Here is a 16080-nt window from a genome sequence, read left to right on the forward strand (position 1 = left end):
AAAATTGAATATAAGTTACCAAAAGGATATATAAGAAAAACAATGGGCAGGAAGGAAGAACAAGAAAGGAAGAGTGATAGGAGGAATATTAATGTATAAGGAAGGGGGTGAAGTGGAAGGGAGAGAAGGAGTGGACGGAAAGGGAAGGAACATTGGTGAAGAGGATAAAAATTGGAGAGGTATGGCAAAGAATAGTAAGGGTATATATGAATGAGAGGGTGGAGAAAAAGTTGGAAGAGATCAGAAAATGAATGGAAAAAGACAAAGAAGTGATAACGATTGTAAGAGATTTTAATGCGAGAACTGGAGAAAATAAGGAGGAAGTGAAAGAAGAAGAAATGGATAATGAAAGGGAAGGGAGAAAGTCAAAGGACAAGAAAATAAACTCAGAAGGGAGAGTGTTTAATGATAGCCTGGAGAAGACAGGAACAGGGTATAAATCATATTCATTCATTCATTCATTTATTTATTCATTCAAGTAGTAAAAGTTAAAACTTGTATATTGCAACATTTCAAACATTACGAGAATATAATAAGTCATGTTAAACATGCAATAAGCAATCAAAATCAGAGCTTTAGCTATTTGGAGCAATTTGTACAATTTTAAAATATATATATAAACTCTCTAAGAGTAAACAAAAATGTTTAACACACACATTCTATACTTCAAATAAAGCTTTACTTAGTTTAAGCAACTTACAATGTTAAGAAACAAAACAAATAATATATAATTCATACTACTGGTTCTCTGTCGTTTTTGGGAATTACTGAAGGAGTTAAAATCTTTGATTAATTTTTTGCCTCGAGATACTTCTACTGTAGGAGATGCATTTTTTATGACTGACACGTCAAGCCAATCCTTATGTTTTGCCTCGAACGTTCTACAAATTCGGTGACACTGAAGCCACTTACTCTTCCAATTTTTTTACAAAACTTAGAATGTCAGTATCGTCAAGTATTTTTCCGAGATTATTTACAATATAATTTTCTATTTTTTTAATACTCTCAGCAAAACTTTTAGATAGTAAAAACGTCTGGTACAAAAAACGCCTTGAGAAATCAATTGTGAACAAACATGGTACGTATTTATGAAAATGCCAAATACAACATACAAAAAAAGTTATATTGGTGTTTATTTATATTTATGTAAATATTAAAAACTATTAAAAATTAAAATAATAAAAAATATTAAAGAATAAAATTGTGACAGTGTAAATTCTATTTAGTGTAATATTGAAAACTACATTTGATATAATGCGAAATGCAGTGTATCACGACGCGACGGGATAACCTCAAAAAAGCATGACGCGCGCGCTCGTGCTCCTCTAATCATTGCATGCATTTGAAACTTTATTACGCCGAAGGCTGCGCAAAGCAGCGGCTACTATTAGTGGCGATAAACTTAATAAGACTCAAAATAAAATCTAAAATTTGAACTATTATAATCCAACGTAAACCTCAAAAGTTTTACAATTTTTAAAAATTATAAGTTACAAAGCAAGCGTTAAAAAAATTGTTTATATTTTATATTTAAACTTACATAACAAAAATTATCAATTGTTTTAGAATAAAATAAAGCACTTACCTTCATCGTTCAATGACATATTAAACAACTATGTAAACACTTGTTGTAAACACTTTAAATGTCTTCCGTATCTCTGTCCGCATCATCAGTGACTTGCGGCACGCGACTGATTAAAAAAGCGGACCAATGTTATTCAACAGGGAAAGTGACTTTGTCGCTTTTAAATATCAGTTTTTCAAAATCTAAAATGTTTATTTGCTGAAAATCATAATAATAATATGATTTTTTATCAAAAGTATTTTTGTCTCATACGCGCTTTTTTCTCCGAACCGGACCACTGTGCGACGCCCCGCACGCCCGAGGGACCACTGCCATCTCCGAAAGTGATGTTCCTGTGCTCGCGGCTTCCGCCACCCGCCTCGCCGGACTTGGAACCTTCAGTTGACCACTCTCAGGACGACGAGGACCACGAGGAGGTAATTTGTCTGGGGCCTCTAGCTGACCATCCTTAGGACGACGAGGACCACGAGGAGGTGATTTGTCTGGGGCCTCCACCTCGCGTCTAACCGCCTCTCATCACCCTCTCCGATTCTGAGTGATGGTAAGTGACTATTACCTTTTTAATTTTCTATAAAAGCTTTCAGCCTGTTGACGTGCACATTCTGCGTGCGCCGTCCCGCCTTGATTGCATATGTCACGTCTGTCACCTTTGCGACTACTACGTAAGGTCCTATCTACTTTGACTCTAGCTTTTTTGACCTGCCTCTTTTCAGTGTTTCGTCATACAGTAAGACTTTTTCCCCTACGCTGAACGCTGCTTGCTTTGTCTTTTGGTCATAATAACGTTTCGCTTTTTTTTTCTTCTCTGAGTTTTTCTCGCGCTACGCGATTTGTTGCTCGTAGTCTTTCTTTTCCTGCGCGTAATTTTCGAGACTATATTGCGTTGACGGTAGTTTAGTTAACGCGGTTGGCAACTCCGCGCATTTCCCGTACACCAACTCAAAGGGTGTAAAGCTCGTTGCTGTGTGCGGCGTCGTATTATACGCGAACATTGCGTACGGCATCCACTCGTCCAAATCCGTCTGATTTTCGTTTACATAATGGCGTATATATTTGGCTAGCGTTCGGTGTGATTGTTCCAACGCGCCGTTACTTTCCGGATGATAAGCCGTCGTTTGTATTCTATTTATCCAGAATAGTTTGCAAACGTTTTTGAACAATTCGCTAACAAAATTAGTACCTCTATCGGTTAAAAGTGTTTCCGGTACCCCGTGCTCGCATACAATTTTTGTCGCAAATTCTTTCGCTATCGTCGCGGTTTCTTGGTTCGGAACGGGTACCGTCTTAGTGAACTTCGTGAGGCTATCCTGAAAGATTAGCAAATACTTATTTCCGTTACTTGTCACCGGCAACAGACCGACAATGTCAAGCGCGCATTTTTCAAAAGGTTTTTCCGGCGTGTCGGTTATTACCGATGGTACTTTTATTTTTTACGACAACTTATTCTTCTGACAAGACTCGAACTTTGCAATGTAATTCTCTACGTCGCTCGGTAGCTTAGGCCAATCGTACTTCATTCTTATTCTTTTTATCGTACGGGCTATTCTTTGATGCGCGCCCACCGGTGAATCATGATACTCGTACAGTATCTGTTTCTTTTCTTCCTCGGTGAGTTCTCGCTTCTCGCTCTTTTCTTCTGCTTTCTCGCTCTTCTTCGCTTCGCACGTGCATGCTTCCGCGGGGATTCTACTCAGCGCGTCTGCGTTGGTATTCGCTTTTCTCTTTTTGTGCACGATCTCGTAGTCACATTCTTCGAGCTTCAGTCGCCACCACAAGTAGCTTCTTTTCTGTCGTGCTGTAGTTGCGCTCTGCTTTATTCAGCACTCCGCTTGCGTATGCAATCGGCCGGTCCTGACTTACCGCACCTTGCGATAGCACCGCGCCGATCGCGTAACTCGACGAGTCGATTGTGACAACGAACTTTTTATCGAAGTCGGGATACGCAAGCAACGGTACGTTTACTAATTTTTATTTTAAATTCTCAAACGCTCGTTGTTGCTCGGGACCCTACTTAAACGTTACTTCTTTTTGCAACAATTGTGTCAACGGCTTTGCTATCTTTGAGAACTGGCCTATGAACTTTCTGGAATACCCTGCCAAACTTATGAATGCTTGGATATTTTTTGCTTTCTTCGGAACTGGAAATCCCTTGACTGCCTCTATTTTTGAGCCGGTGATATCCCCTATTCGGTTATCATATGTCCTAAATATGTGACTTCTTTGCAAAAAAATTCGCAATTATCCGGCTGCAACTTCAAGTTGTACTTTCGTAATCTGTCAAGAACTTCTCGTAACCGCTTGCTGTGCTCTTGCAAGCTCGCACCGTATATCACGATGTCTTCGAGGTACACAAAACATGTTATGCCTTGTAATCCTATCAGGATTGAGTTCATCAATCTCTGAAACATCGCCGGCGCATTTTTTAAGCCAAAAGGCATTCTGTTGTACTCATAGTGGCCATGCGGCGTTGAAAACGTCGTTTTGCGCCTGTCGTTTTCACCCATCGGTATTTGATGGTACCCAGATGCTAAATCCAACGCCGAAAAATATTTCGCATTTTTTAATTAATCTAATATTTCTACAATATTCGGCACCAGGAAAGAATCGTCTATTGTTACTTCATTTAATCGCCGAAAGTTTACTATCATTCTTAATTTTCTCACGCCGGACGCGTCCATTTTTTTGGAACAACCAGTAAAGTTGCGTTCAGTGAACTGACTTTCACTATCGTGTATTATTCCGCTTTCCAGCATTTCCTTAATCTGTTTCTCTACTTTTTGCTTATGCTTCTGCGGTAATCTATACGGCTTAACGTTTATCGGAGCGGTATCAGTTTTCACAAGTATTTTATGCTTTACCGCGCTTGTTTTAGTTAACGGCTCTCTTGCAAAGTGAAATACATCTTGATATTCTTCACATATCCCGTTTAATGCTTCTCTCTTTTCTTTATTTAAGTGTTTCACTCGCAGTGCTTCTTTCACTTTTTCGCGACGTGCTGGCTTCTCTGCTTTTATGCTTACGTTCGCTACTTTACTTTTTGCCTCGTTTTTTTCTTCTAACATCTCCAACTTAAAGCGCGGAGTGCTTATTTTTATTATTTTTTCTGTAGTATTTACTACGCTTATGGGACAGAAATTTTTACTCGGCCGCATCAGGCAGCTTCCTATAAATACTTCTGGTAGCGGTTTTTCTGCCTGCACGATGCCGATTTGGTTACTGTCCGTTATTGCTTGTAGGATAGGTTTGCTTTGGGGTGGTAACTCTATAGTCTTAAACGGGCGTAACCGCAACGTATTTTTTCCAAGTGAAAGTTTCCCCGCTTTGTAATTGTGCTTGGCGTTCTGCTTTTTAATTAAGTCATTTTCCAAGATGCCTTGGTAGTTGATTGGAAAATCGTTTTTCACCACGTAGATCGGGTGCTTACTTTCTCTATCTTTCAGCTGTATGGTGGCTACGATTTTTCCCATGACGCATGCCTGATGCTCTGTACCGCCTATCAATTTCATTTTTGTTTTTTGGCTGGCGTTCTCTCTTTTAAGTATTTTTTAAATCAAGGACACTGTGGCTCCAGTGTCGTTAAGTAATTCTGCTTCGCCTTTCTTTGCTTCTCTCATCGGTACGGTTATTATACCCAGAACTGCTTGCGCAGCATTTAGCTGGGTTACCTGCAATTCTGCTACTAACACAGATTTTTTCTTTTTTCCAGTGCTTTCTTTGTCGGTCGATGACTCGCTATTGTCACTTTGGCTTTTCTTTTTGTTATCTTTTGCTGCATGTATTGCTTTTGCACTTCCTTTTTTATTTTTCCTGCCGTTCAGTGACCAGCAATTTTGCTTGACATGTCCCGTTTTTTTACAATAACTATACTGCTTCTCGATGGCATGTACTCGGCTGTTGTTTGGTTTTGGCAATGCCATCTTGCCCGATCGGCACTTTCTTCCGTAATGTCCGATCTTTCCGCATTTCTAATACTTATAACTTTTATTATTGCTACGCGCTTGCGTTGGCACGCGGCTTTTCGATCTTATTCCTGCGGCCTTTTCTTCCGCGCTTGCTTCGGCAATGGCTTCCTGAAGTGTGGCATAACTTTGCGACCGTAAGATTAATGTTAATTCCTCGCGTAACTCTAATTGGAAGTGATGTAACGCCTGCTCTTTTAATGTTTCCAATATTGTGCGTTTTTGTTCTATAGTGCATACTTTTCCTTTGACCATAAACTCGTAAAACTCCATGGCGAGGTGATTCACACGCTGCCCATAATTCAACGCGCTTTTTTTGTGTTTTTGTCTTAGAGAACTAAATTCTATTTGCAATTTGGTTGTGCCCTTTTTAGGTGAATACGTATTTTTTATTTCGTGCTTTAATTGTTCGAAGTTATGAATATCTCGCGTCTCGAAATCCAACAATGCTTGTCCTCTCAGTTTAGTACACAATATCGCTTCTAGCAAAGTCCTTTCGTCGACCGGATTTATACTTTTTATTGCGTACATATATGCGCTCAAGAATTCACGTAACTGTGTCTGCAATTTCCCGCCGAACGACGGTATCATAGCACGCGCTTCTTTTAGTGTCATATAACCATACAAGTGTGCGGTCTGATTACGCACGTCTGCGGCTGTTCGTCCGTATGTTACGTCGAACGCGTTAACACGCCCGGCGGATTGTCGTCCCTGTGCGCTCGTGTATTGCGGCGTTGCTCGCGTAGTTCATTCACGTGGCGGGTCACCGTATCCATGCGCGCAGTCATTAGCTCAAACAAATGTGTTAGCTGACGCAGCATTACGTCCACGGGGTCTTGTGCTCGCTTGTTTGGCCCCGCGGCCCCACGTCCTGCGGTAGCTCTTATGCCCAAATCGCTTTTCATTCTGTCGATCTCCCGCTTGACATTTTCGCGAGCCCGAACTATTACTTGCTCGTCATCTAATTGCTCTACCCTTTTCGCGTCCATCGCGTTATTTCTGAACAATTCGCTTTTGTATGAAACTAAAGATAACCGTTAAATACTACTGCTCGGAGTTTCACCGTTTCCTACTCTTTCGCGATCTATTACGCCTTGTAAATGTCCAGCAATATTACTATCTAAATTGAACGGATATTTTCTCTCTACAATAACGTTTGGATCCAAATTCCGATTTTTTTTGCTTGTCGAATCCCGCCTATTTATTTCCGCTTACTGGTATAACGCTACTGGCGCGGTTCTCGGTTCCCGAACCGGCAAAAGACTTTGTAACATGTAAAGATGATTGTATGAAGCTTCAAGAATTTCCAAAGAACAATGAATTTTGGCTATTGAAGCAATAACACTGTAGTTAGAGTGTATACATTTAAATCCGTTTATTAAACAATTAAATTAGCATGAACGCTTTCGACCTTGTATTAGGTCCTTTTTAAAAATGCATTTCTACAATAAATAACGTATAAAAACAATTAATAAGATACAAATAATGAAAAAAATATACAAAAAAAGAATTAATTAAAAATCGCAGAAAATATAATATACAAAGTCACTTACAAATTATATTAGATAAAATAGGTCGCTCAATGTTGATCGTGGATATCCACACTAGCCATCCCGACCAACACTTTACAAAGGTGGAAATGCGACTGGGAAACAACGTGTGTATAAAAATAGAATTCAAATTTAACGAGAAACATATCAATTTACAATGTCTTATCGACAAACGGTAAATAGGCATTATCTAAATTTTCTGTGTCGCACTGTAAATTAAGTCCGCTGACTTGACTTTTTATGTGTAGCATTTCTGATACCAACCTTTTTCTGTATGATCTCTCAAAATCCAAAATTTCTACCTTATCCCACTCAACATCATGTAAATATTGCTGTCTATGTTCAGTAATTACAGATCTTTGAGTGGAATTTCTATTGATGTGACTTTTATGCTCCTTAATTCTGGCCTGTAACATTCTGCCAGTTTGTCCTACATACGAGGCTTCACAATTACGGCAATTGATCTTATATACCACGGAAGGATGTGAGAGAAGAGGTAAAGGATCCTTAAGAACGTTGATGAATTTCTTCAGTTTGTCTAGGTTATAATAAGCTAAACGAGTGTGAGAGTCAGTAGGAAATATATTTGAAAATCTCTCGGAAAATTTGTTGATATAAGGTAAGACAAACCAGTGACGCTGTATGTCATTAGAACTCTTGCTAGACAAAAACCTTCTTATGTCATTGTTTTTATAAAAATTCTGTTTTAGTCTAATTATGAAATTGTCATATATGAAGTCTGTAGGATAATTATTGTCAATTAATAAATTAAATATAAAGTCAAAATTTTTTGAATGGAATTTCGGATGTGATAAAAAGAAGGCCCTGTCTACGAGGTTGATGACCGTGCCTCTTTTTTGACATATAGGATGATTGGAAAAATAGTTAAGGTATCTACCAGAAAACGTTGGCTTGTGATACCAGTCATGTATTAATTTGTTATTATTTTTAATAATAGTAATGTCCAAAAAATTGAGTCTGTCACTACCCACCTCCAAAGTAAATTGAAGTCGTGGGTGATAAGTATTGTAAAGATTTAAAACAGCATCAAATTGCTCTTTAGGAACCATGAGAGCTATGTCATCAACGTATCTTACATGTAAAGGTGGACGGAAGGAAAGAGATTCAAAAATGGATATTTCCAGATCTTGCATTACAATGTCTGCAAGAATCGGAGAGAGAAGAGAACCCACACGTTGTTTCCCAGTCGCATTTCCACCTTTGTAAAGTGTTGGTCAGAGCTATGTCATCAACGTATCTTACATGTAAAGGTGGACGGAAGGAAAGAGATTCAAAAATGGATATTTCCAGATCTTGCATTACAATGTCTGCAAGAATCGGAGAGAGAAGAGAACCCACACGTTGTTTCCCAGTCGCATTTCCACCTTTGTAAAGTGTTGGTCGGGATGGCTAGTGTGGATATCCACGATCAACATTGAGCGACCTATTTTATCTAATATAATTTGTAAGTGACTTTGTATATTATATTTTCTGCGATTTTTAATTAATTCTTTTTTTGTATATTTTTTTTGTTATTTGTATCCTATTAATTGTTTTTATACGTTATTTATTGTAGAAATGCATTTGAAAAGGACCTAATACAAGGTCAAAAGCGTTCATGCTAATTTAATTGTTTAATAAACGGATTTAAATGTATACACTCTAACAACAGTGTTATTGCTTCAATAGCCAAAATTCATTGTTCTTAAACTTTGTAACGTTCGCGCAACTCGCTCGGATTGTAATTTGCGTCGTCGCATATGCCAGTTGCTGAACATAGGTATCGTTTGCACTTACAAAATACTTATTCGACTTACAATGGTTGACCCATATCTCTGCTACAATTGTATCTGTGGTGGTGTTGCTGACTCTGCTTCTCTCGCTGCTCGCTGCTACCGTTGCTTCGCTGCTTCGCTGCTCCTGCTGCCTTACTGCTACCGCCGCTTCGTCGCTACCGCTGCTTCGCCGCTTTCGCTGCTTTGTTTGCGTTGGCTGCCTTGTCGCCTTTGCCGCTACTTTGGCTATCCTTTGCTGTTTCCTTGGTGCTCTTCCTGGCTCTTCCATCATAGCTGCTTGTCTGCTTGTCGCTTCCGGAGGTTCCGGCGATGGATTTCGAACTCTTTCTTCTATTAATGTCCAGCCGCTTTCTTATCTCCGCCTTGTGTTACTGCCCGCCGCTTAGCTTGCGTTAGGTCAGTGTTATCGTGTAACTCAAGACTGTGAGTTTGCAGTGTCTTTCTTTTTCGAATCCGTAGTTTGCAAGACACCTTTTAATGACTGCTTCTATTTTTTCTGTTTCAGGGACAGACAACCAATGTTGTTGACCCACAACGTATTTGAAGACACTTATGTATTTTCTGTCTCTTTTTTTTACATATACGCTCTTAATCTGAAAACGTGCCGTTCTCTTTCTTCTTTTTTTTCTCACCCAGTGTCCGTTTCCTCGATCCAACCGGAATCTCCTGTAGAGTCTCGCCTCGGTAGTTGATTAGAAATCCCACCGCTGCCACCAAAATTTGTTGGGTATCGAAGGGAGTAGACCGTTTGGTGAAAGAATATTTTTATTTAAATCTCGAGTGATCCTTTATTGCTATTTCCTTCTTACAATGTACCCTTACACGGCTGTTACTCACTGCGGTAAACTCTTCGACTTGCGGAATCACACAGTGTGTTAGCAGTCTAATCCCAGTCTCTCCTCTGCTTCATCTGCGCGATCGATAGTAAATCGATCGCGCCGATTCAGCAGGCCCACCAGCCCTAGCAACGGCCGTGCTAGTTACCGGCCGGTGCCGGTGTTGACACATGCCGCGTTGCATTTCGGACAATGCGGCGATGTGTTGCATCCTGTGGCAACCAGCAGTTCTTCCTAGAACTGCTATTGCCTTGCAATTTAACCAGGTCATTGAGCAATGACAGTGATGTCTCATCACATTGCTCAATGGCCTTACTCTACTTAAATCTATCTTAAAATTGCTGCACAACACTTTGCTTACACCCTTACAATACGAACAAGAAAAACATAAACAAAGTAATTTTGTATTAAGTGGCCTTCTAGCTTTGTTTACATTTTTCAACATATTGTCGTAGTTTAGTTCTCCGTGTGCAAACAAGCGTTAAAAATGTTGCTACACAAATATCTTTATTTGACGTACACTTTAGATGAACTAATAAACTATTTGTGCAATAAAAAAATAATACGCCAACAAAATGTCAACGATGTGACACAATGGTACTATTCCACAGTGGTAATACTACTTTTATTATTAAATGCACTAATTCGTATTACAAAACCATTCGTGAGCGCAAACGTCAAAAGAAAGTGTGTAACTTCACAATAAGTGCGTTACATGGTACTTGGTTCACGCGTTCACATTCAGATCTGCAAAAAACTTGTCGATTTAGTGCTTATTTCATTATGTTAGACAAGTTTTTCATTATAATGTCCGAAATTTATCCTTTAAATAACAACGAATAACCATTATGTAGTATAATAACAACAGACATAGCATTGTAGAATATTGCAAATAAAATAAACACTCACTATGAAGCAACACTTAATCAAAATTTTTTCTTCATTTTTCCGCGTGGGAGGAATAGGGGAGGGCGAAGTCTCTCTCCTTGCGGGGGGCGCAGCCCTTCTCTGCCTACACGCTTACAACGCGAACAAAACATACACGGTGTCAGAAAATAACAGTTTATTGACGCAACTTCTTTTGTTTATAATTTTTTAACAAACAACGAGCGACGGTTAAAACTTTCAGATTGTTGTTCAGGGAGATGTCTTTGACAACATATGTCAAGGACAATGACCATCAAGGGTGCTTTGCTTTTATGAATATTTACCACAATGAGCTTTAAATCTTCGTTGGTCATCAATAATTATAGTTACTTGTTGAATGTCGAAGGGAGTGGACAGTTTGGTGAAAGATTATCCTTGTTTAAACCTCGAGAGTTCCTTTATTGTTAATTCTTTTTTACAATGTTCCCTTACACGGCTGTTACTCACTGCGGTAAACTCTCCGACTCGCAGAGCCACACAGTGTGTTAGCAATCTAATCCTAGTTTCTTCTTTGCTTCATCTGCGCGATCAATTGCACCGATTCAGCAGGTCCACCGGCCCTTGCAACGGCCATGCTAGTTACCGGTGCCGGTGTCGACACATGTCGCGTTGCGGCGACTTTGGACAATGCGGCGATGTGTCGCATCCTGTGGCAACCAGCATTTCTTTCTAGAACTGCTGCTGCCCCGCAACCTAACCAGGTCATTGAGCAATGACAGTGATGTCTCATTACATTGCTCAATGGCCTTACTCTACTTTAAAAATTGCTGCACAGCAACTATTTCATTGTTTCTACACGCCCTATCTCAATACTGTCCAGACACACACACACACACACACACACACACACACACACACACACATTTCAGTGTAATATTATCTCTCATTTCTTTTCTTATACTTCTAACTATCATAAATTTCGTTTTTTCCGCAGTCATTTTTAGCTTGTTTATATGCATCCACTGCTCGACTACATTAAATGCTGTATTCAGTTTACTTTCTAAATGCGTGATACTTTTTCCACTTACGTATATTAAGGTGTCATCAGCAAACATTTTTACACTGCATCCTTCTGGACAGATTTTGATTATATGATTTATATATACTATAAATAACAAAGGTCCCAGTACTGATCCCTGTGTTATTTCATATTCTGTTGTTAGTAATCTAGACCACTTATGATGAAATCGCACTTGCTGTTTCCTATTGCTTAGATACGATTTGAGCCATTCCAAGACCACTCCTCTAATTCCATACTGATACAATTTCTTTAATAATCTTTTTTTATTTATTGTCTCAAACGCTCTCTTAAGGTCCATAAAAAGTACTCCCACTATTTGTCTTTTACTTACTACTAGTTTCCATTCGTCAATGACAGTTTGAATCGCTGTTTCGAATGAATATTGTTTTCTGAACCTCGACACTGATGCTTTGTAATGTATTACTTTCCAGGTACATTTAAAGCTGTTCTTTTACTATTAAGTCTAACACTTTCTCAAATATCGGTAATATATTAATAGTCTGTATTCACTTGCTTTTTTTGCTGTATCTATTTTTGGTATCGGCAGTATTGTTGAAGATTTCCATCCTTCCGGACAGCAACCGATTCTCAAAAAACTATTTATTATACCTGAAAACTTCTCTTTTAGTACGCAAAAAGCTGCTTTTAATACATCTTTAGTTATCCCCTCATCCGTACCTTTCTCTTTGGTAATCCCATAACAATTTTTTCTAACTTGTCTAGCCGTATCATCTCGAAATTTTCTATAATTCCTGTGTCCTCGATAACATAAATAAGTTTTTTATTTGTACCGTTGGACCTATCTACATTTATAGATTGTATTATAATATTAATACTTTTTATGTAGTATAAATTAAATTTATTGACTACATTCGGCTCATCAGTATTATCTACGATTTCAAAATCTATATTTTCTACTATCTTTGTTCCTACTGTCTCACCTTTAATTATTTCTTTCAAGGTTTTCCACATAGTCGTAGAATTTTCCTTGTAGAGATGTATCATATTTTCATAATACTCTTTGTTTTTATCTCTAATTACTTTTACAACTGTATTCCTTTCAGTTTTAAATTGCAACCAATTTTGCTCACTAGTGTCATAAACCGCTTTCTTGTCTGCTTTATCCTTTCTATCAGCTACTTCTCTTATTTTATCTGAGAACCACTTTTTTCCTTCCCACACCTTCGGAATTCTAAACTTTCTTATCGGCGCCACTACATCTAACGCTTCTACTATACTGTCAACAAGCTTTGTCGCTCTTATACTGACATCCATATTTTGTCTTTTATGCAATTTATTTTTTACTAATCTGGTAAATTCATTTACATCAAATTCCTTACAACTCCTAGCGCTAAATTCTTTATAGTTATTTTCATTTTTCCTAGGACCAAATTTAACGTGAAGTCATGCATCATCCGTAATTTTAGGTTCGAAAATTAAAATGTACTTCTAAACTATTATTATTAGCGAAGATTAAATCACTATCTGACTGTCTTTCGTGATTTTTGTCGGTTTATTAACGTATTGTTTCATACCTAAACTCAGCATTGTCGTTTGCAGCTTCTTCGCATAAAAGGAATCTAACATAAGATCTATAGTAAAGTCACCAATTACTATACATTCTTTTTTTATTGTTAACTCCTCTACTATATCTTTCAGAAATCTCATAAAGTCATCATGCGACGCGTTTGGTAAATGAGATACCATAATCACTCCTTTATACGATGTTTCTTTTACTTCTACCGCTAAACACCAACAGTTCAATTTTAACGTTTTTGCTAATACTAGTTCATATTTACCATCGTCTCTTATGTATAAAACAACCCCTCCTGTATTTCTGTTCTCAATATTACACCTAACTATAGTATAACCTTGAACGCTTGCTTTACTATCTTCAATCTCATCAGTCAATCTAGTTTCCGACAATGCTAAGAATGCAGGATTTATTTTCTTTAAAATCTGATGCTGTATCTCATCTTTATGCGCCGGTAACCTTTGCGCGTTTGTATGTAGCATTAGCTCTACATGTTCCTGTAGTTTCTATTTAGTGTCCTTCCAGCCAGCTCTCATCTTCTCTTTTTGTAATATCTTCTTAAAAGTTGGACACTCCATACTGAGAGTGCCATGCTCATCATTTATTTTCAGGTGTATGTTCGAATTTTGAACATACAATTTACACATTTCTTCTTTGTCGCTAAGCAGTCAATCGTGTTGTAATTTTCTGCACATTTGTGACATGTCTCATCTCTCACAGTTTTTAGTTATATGATAATAACTCCAGCATTTAAAATATCTTTTAACACTACCATAATTAAATACAGGACATTTCTTCCATCCTATATTTAGGTTAGTTTTCTTCAAAATCAATTTGTGTTTTTCATCATCTGTTTCTAATATTATTGATTCCTCTTCACTTTCTCGTTTTTTTAGACTGGATGGTATTATTTTTCTTTTCTTTAATTTCTTTTTTTCACTATTTGCATATTAATTGCATCCATTTTATTCTGCCTTTTTATCATAGATATAAACTCATCATCATTTAAATTTATCTCTTCTATCCATACATTAATAATAATAATTTTTAATTTTGGCTTTGATTGTAGTGATTCCACTACTTTATACTTTTCTCTTAGTTTGGCTTGAACTGTCTCCTTCAATTTGTTTACTTGCTCTCCAGTTTCACATCCCATTATTGGAGTTTCCTTGTTTCATTTTCTTAATTTCGTTACTCTTATTGCCATGTTCTTAATATCCGCTTTTTCTTTTAGTAACTTTGTAGTTCCACTCTCCTGTTCCAATTTTGGCTTCACAATTATAATATTTTCTCTCTTCATTTCTGTAACTGCTTCATTGTAGCTTCTTTACGTTCCTGACGCTGGTTCGCGCACTACTCCTTGTATCATTTTTCTTAGATTTTCTATGTTCTTGTTTAACGTTCCTCAATTCCTTTCAAACTATCTCTTTAATCACCATTTTGATTTTTTTCTTACAGGTTGTTTCATCTTTGATTTCTTTCACAGATTTTATAAGATAATTTAATATTATATCAATGTGCTAGTCGATCCGTTCATTTATGATGATTTATTTCCATTACTCGGTGCCGTGAACGATCCCGCAGAACCTATAGATCATGTAGATCCTGTCCTATCTCAGCTGCTCCCTGCCGTCGTTGGCACTTTTTTCATATTTGCTTCTTGGTCGTTTGCAATAAAAAACTCTTCAAATGGACTAGCACATGGCACCACTTCCCGGTTTCTATCATAAACTTTATGGTTACTTACACATTCCGTGTGGTAAAAAAGTTTTACTGTCTAAGTTGAAACATAAACAGTGAAAAAAAATGCGAGAGAGAGTGAGAGAAAGTGCGTGAGAGTGCAAGAGAGAGTGAAAGAGAGAGTGAAAGAGAGTGAGAAAGAATGTGAGAGAAAATGAGAAAGAGTAAGAGAAAGTGAGAGAAAGTGAGAGAGAGTGTGAGAGAGTGAGAGAAAATGCGAGAAAGTGCGAGAGAGAGTGAGAGAGACTGCGAGAGAGAATGAGAAAAAATGCGAGAGAGACTGAGAGAGAGTGAGAGAGAATGAGAAAAAATGCGGAAGAAAAAGACAGAGACTGCGAAAGAGAGTGAGGGATAGAGAGAGAGAGAGTAGAAGAGAGTGCCAGAGAGCTTGAAAGAGACAGAGGGAGACTACGGGAGAGAGTGAGAGAGTGAAAGAGAGTGAGAGAAAGTAAAAGAGAGTGCAACAGAGAGTGAAAAAAATTAAGAGAGAGTGAGAGGAAATACAAGAAAGAGTGAGAGTAAGTGAGAGAGAGTTAGAGAGTGTGCGAGAAAGAAGAAAAGAGATTGCGAGAGAGAATGCAAAAGAATGGGAGAGAGCATGAGAGAGAGTGAAAGAGAGTAAGAGAGAATAAGAGAAAGTCAGAGACAGAAAGACAGAGCAAAAAAAAAGAACGCAACAAGAGTTATCATTTGAGGAATACAAGAAATTAGTATGAAATATCAAGAGGCACGGTGTAGTGCTTTGCGCCAAGTTCACGCGCAACGAAGTGGCACACGAACTGCGCAAGGCGCACCGTGCCACTATATACGCTAAAATGAAGAATTGTAGAAGTGGGGACAAAGTCAATCAATATCTTAATACTGAGTCAGCAATATCTTAATACTGAGTCAGTAATATCTTAATACTGAGTGAACCAATCGGCTTCAGTCTACTCTCAATCGATTCAGGTAAAAAAGCAGAAAAGAAAAGAATTAATGTGTTTTTCTCGTCCGAGTCTTGTTTTTGAAACTGTTTACAGAAAACATTTTGACCTCTTATTTTTGGGTGATACTCTATTGACCACAGTACGATTCGACACCGCTCGATTCGACACAGATTTATTCGACACCAAATTATTCGACACCGTACGAT

The 16080-nt window shown here is 38.0% G+C and overlaps 1 protein-coding gene across 1 annotated transcript; it reads right to left on the minus strand.

Moving 5' to 3' along the window:
- Positions 1 to 2406: 2406 nt before the first annotated feature.
- Positions 2407 to 4089, minus strand: LOC109861736. The gene is made up of 5 exons (XM_020441519.1): positions 3851 to 4089; positions 3608 to 3768; positions 3446 to 3546; positions 3070 to 3342; positions 2407 to 2892 (listed from the first exon to the last, which is right to left on the minus strand). The coding sequence occupies exons 1-5, from the start codon at positions 4087 to 4089 to the stop codon at positions 2407 to 2409; spliced, it is 1260 nt and encodes a 419-aa protein (XP_020297108.1).
- Between the last annotated feature and the right edge of the window lie 11991 nt (positions 4090 to 16080).

Source organism: Pseudomyrmex gracilis, unplaced genomic scaffold, assembly GCF_002006095.1.
Source record: "Pseudomyrmex gracilis isolate BER0280 unplaced genomic scaffold, ASM200609v1 scaffold_973, whole genome shotgun sequence".
Classification (NCBI taxonomy): Eukaryota; Metazoa; Arthropoda; class Insecta; order Hymenoptera; family Formicidae; genus Pseudomyrmex; species Pseudomyrmex gracilis.

Excerpts from the sequence above, each read along its gene's own strand:
- LOC109861736 (XM_020441519.1), bottom strand. The coding sequence starts at position 4,089 with ATGGGTGAAAACGACAGGCGCAAAACGACGTTTTCAACGCCGCATGGC. Across the intron at positions 3,769-3,850 it reads GTTCTTGACAGATTACGAAA|GGGATATCACCGGCTCAAAA; the intron begins GTACAACTTGAA and ends ATAACCGAATAG. Across the intron at positions 3,547-3,607 it reads CACAATTGTTGCAAAAAGAA|TAAACGTACCGTTGCTTGCG; the intron begins GTAACGTTTAAG and ends AATAAAAATTAG.